The 3391-nt window shown below is 39.4% G+C and overlaps 1 protein-coding gene across 1 annotated transcript; it reads left to right on the top strand.

The window, feature by feature from the left end:
• The first annotated feature begins 477 nt into the window (after positions 1–477).
• Positions 478–3174, top strand: LOC115918517 (galanin receptor type 1-like). Its single transcript, XM_030981503.1, has 3 exons — positions 478–843; positions 1572–1707; positions 2499–3174. Exons 1-3 carry the CDS (start codon positions 478–480, stop codon positions 3155–3157), a joined length of 1161 nt encoding a protein of 386 aa, XP_030837363.1. The 3' UTR covers positions 3158–3174.
• The last annotated feature ends 217 nt before the right edge of the window (positions 3175–3391 follow it).

Below are 3391 nucleotides of genomic sequence, written 5' to 3'. Positions count from 1 at the left end.
TCTGAAATCTCCCAACTATATTATTTTAATTTAATTTAAGTTTAGGTGAATGTAAATCACCACAAAGCAACGAATAGGCTCTATATACCATTCCAAATATTTAGGTTTTAGGTTCTAAAAGGGCACCAGAAATTTCATAAATATGAATCAGAGCAATAACCATGCGCTTAGAAGGCATTTGCGGTCTTTAACAAGAAATCCTTTTAATGTTCCATCTACTAAATCGTAGAAGTACCATACCTGGGTGACCGTTTGTGTTTCAAGTGGTTAGGGTAACAGATACAAAGCCACCAAATTTGCAAGATTCATTGACATTCTTTTCTTTTCTTTATACGAGAAGTTACATTTTCTATGTGATTAAAATATTATATAACTTTTAAAATAATTATTGAATTGATTAAATTCCTTGCATTATCCTTGATACAGGTTTGGACAACGTAGGCCAATCTTACATTGACAATGAACGCAACTACCAGGATGGCAGCGGCAGTCACGGCAGGATCGAGTGTGTCTTACACGACACCTACTATAGTCAACCATTCCTGTACCTTCGTGCTTCTCGACGATGAATGTGACCTGACCATTCTCCTCTCTACTATCATGTTCTTCACCACCCTGTTTAACATCGTATTCGGGGTCATCGCCAACTTTCTCGTGATCGGCGTGATTCTCGCGTCTCGCGAGATGTGGACAATCCCGAGCATCTACATTACGAATCTTGCAATCTCGGATGTGATGGCGCTGTTGTTTGTAGCAGGGTCGAATTGTTATGAGTATTACATCGGAGCATTCCAAGTAGAGGAGTACCAAAGCACACAGACTTTCGTATTCTACATGGAGTTGGTAAGATTTAAATGAAAACGAAGATGATCTCGCCCTTTATATTATAGCTGATAATCAACAGCAACATCTTCTTCATCATCATCATCATCATCATCATTATAACAATTATCAACATCATCAGCATCATCATCATCATCGTCATCATCATCATCATTACCACCACCATCATAATCATCATCATTATCATCAACATCATCATCAACATCATCATCAACATCATCATCAACATCATCATCTTCATAATATCATCATCATTAAAATCATCAACATCATCAACATCATCATCATCATTATCGTCAACACAATTATCATCCTTACCATTATCATCATCATCATCTGCCATCAGCATCATCAACAATCACAAAATCATCACCAACGCGTCACTGTAAACACCACCACCAGCACCTACACCACCACCACCAACAACAACAACAATAACAATAACAAAAACAAATCTTCAATCGTGCCAGGTTAAGACGATGACAGCTATGGATATGATTTAATGAAAATAAGGTTTTAATGAAAATTATGCGGATTATGAATAACATTGTTTGCGATAGGCCTATATGGAGAAGATTATGCTTTTGGATTAATGACGGCTACATTGCGTACCCATAGTCTAATCTTAAACATAATTTTATATTTACGATCATTTTGTAGGAGTTCGTTAGACGATTTATTTTCATCGCTGCTATCTTTTACTCATGTCATTTATTTTCTTTTTAAAGGTGACTGTTATGGCAACAGTTGCAATGATGATCGCCCTCACCGTTGACAGGTTCTTCGCTATCGTCTACCCCTTGCGATCCCAGAAGTATCGTACTAAGAATCGTGCTATCAAAATCTGTGTTGCCGTCTGGATTTGTAAGATATATATTCTCCCACCCCTATGACATACCTTTTACAAAATCTTGTATAATTTTATTAATGAGCAAGAATAAAATAAATCTCTCAGAATAATATAAGTTATTTCTTGGGGTGAAGTTTCATATAACTAGCTGTGAAACTATTAAACAGAGCCATCTGTACACAGAGTTGGGCCAACTTGCTTTCATAGCGTACAATCTTTTGTATTGTGCTGGCCGCGAATAAGCAGTAGTCATCATTTGTCAGCTCGAAATGGGTTGTATTGGGCAAACTCTCCTAATCAAAGGTATGATGGTTAAACGATGGTAGCGCTCCCTATGGACTCTTCGGAGATTTAAACAGTTACCTTTATTTATCTATTTCATTTATTTTGTTGCTTGCATGAAGAATTTCGGCTGATGGGCTTATAAAATAAAAGAAAATATTATTACTTTCAGACAATTTTGGGAGGATGAGGTCATTTAATACTTAGTTATAAAGTTCTGTCGGAAAAACCATGCTGTTCTATCGGCATAATTTACTTTCAAGACCCTTTAAGCCTCGTCTGCAGGTGTAGAAAATGATAATGTGTCACAAACATTATGTTACTTGTCCCGACAAAAAAATGCAGTAGGCCTATTGACACGTTTGTAACATTTCCTATTTATATGAAATGCTCCCAACAGTTTATTTATATATGACACTACGATACTGTCACTGTGTTGATCCGTCATTAAAAGACGATATTAAGACTTGATAAAAATATGCCCTTACATGGATATTTTTAAAAACTTCTTTCATGTTTGCAGTTTCGTTCTGTTTTGGAGGCACTTATTTCGGTGCTCCCATCGAAAGTAAAAATCTGGAAGCTTGGAAGGAACCTAATGCCAAATATCTGATCTCATTGGGAGCTGTCTTCACGTACATCATCCCTCTTCTCATCATCTTCGGTTGTTACACGGCGATTATGCGCACCATCTGGAAGAATCGTATTTCTGACGAGCGAGCATCGGACCAAACGCGAAAGAGACGGAATAAACAGAAACACGCAGTGTTACGCGCATCCATGCTCGTGGTCGTTCTATTTGCTGTCATCCAAGGATTCTACATCGCAACTTTCTTGTGGATTGCATTTGGCGGATCTCTCTTAGTGGACCCATCCCTCGTCATCATCGTATTCAACGTTGCTCAAGGATTGTATCAACTAAACAGTCTTATCAATCCGTTTTTGTACGCCCTCTCGCATGAAAAGTTCTATCACTCAATCTGGCGTGTGATTTCATGTTCCTCTACTTGCTGCCGATGGAAGACATCCCTGAACATTCACCTTCCTCGAGCGGCCAAACCAAACGGAGTAGAGCGACCGTCTGAAGCGTCTGAGGTGAATGGCGGAGGAGAATGGAAGTCTCAAGGAGTCTATAACCTTGCCTATGAAGTCAATACGCCAGAAGTCTCGACTAGATTGTAACTAAAAGCAGTGGCGTAGCCTGGGATTAGCCATGGTGGATGGGGGTGGGGGGGGGGGGGGGTTATTACAGAAGGAGCGTCTCCGGTCATTGATGGGAAGAAAGGAGAATTAACAAAGCCACAGGTTGGGAGAAGGATATGTGCGAGGGAGGAGGGTCACCCCCTTTTCCTCTTTTCCGTATTCTTGCTTATTATCCTCCTTTTTTTAAACGTCATTCGGGGAGGGGGGCTCTCC

Source organism: Strongylocentrotus purpuratus, unplaced genomic scaffold (assembly GCF_000002235.5).
Source record: "Strongylocentrotus purpuratus isolate Spur 01 unplaced genomic scaffold, Spur_5.0 spur5_scaffold_12, whole genome shotgun sequence".
In the NCBI taxonomy this organism is placed as follows: Eukaryota; Metazoa; Echinodermata; class Echinoidea; order Camarodonta; family Strongylocentrotidae; genus Strongylocentrotus; species Strongylocentrotus purpuratus.
Note: the sequence above shows the minus strand (reverse complement) of the source record. Positions and strands in the feature narration are given on the sequence as shown.

Coding starts and splice junctions, on each gene's coding strand:
- LOC115918517 (XM_030981503.1), top strand. CDS start 478: ATGGCAGCGGCAGTCACGGCAGGATCGAGTGTGTCTTACACGACACCT. Junction 844..1,571: donor TCGTATTCTACATGGAGTTG/GTAAGATTTAAA, acceptor TTCTTTTTAAAG/GTGACTGTTATGGCAACAGT. Junction 1,708..2,498: donor CTGTGTTGCCGTCTGGATTT/GTAAGATATATA, acceptor TCATGTTTGCAG/TTTCGTTCTGTTTTGGAGGC.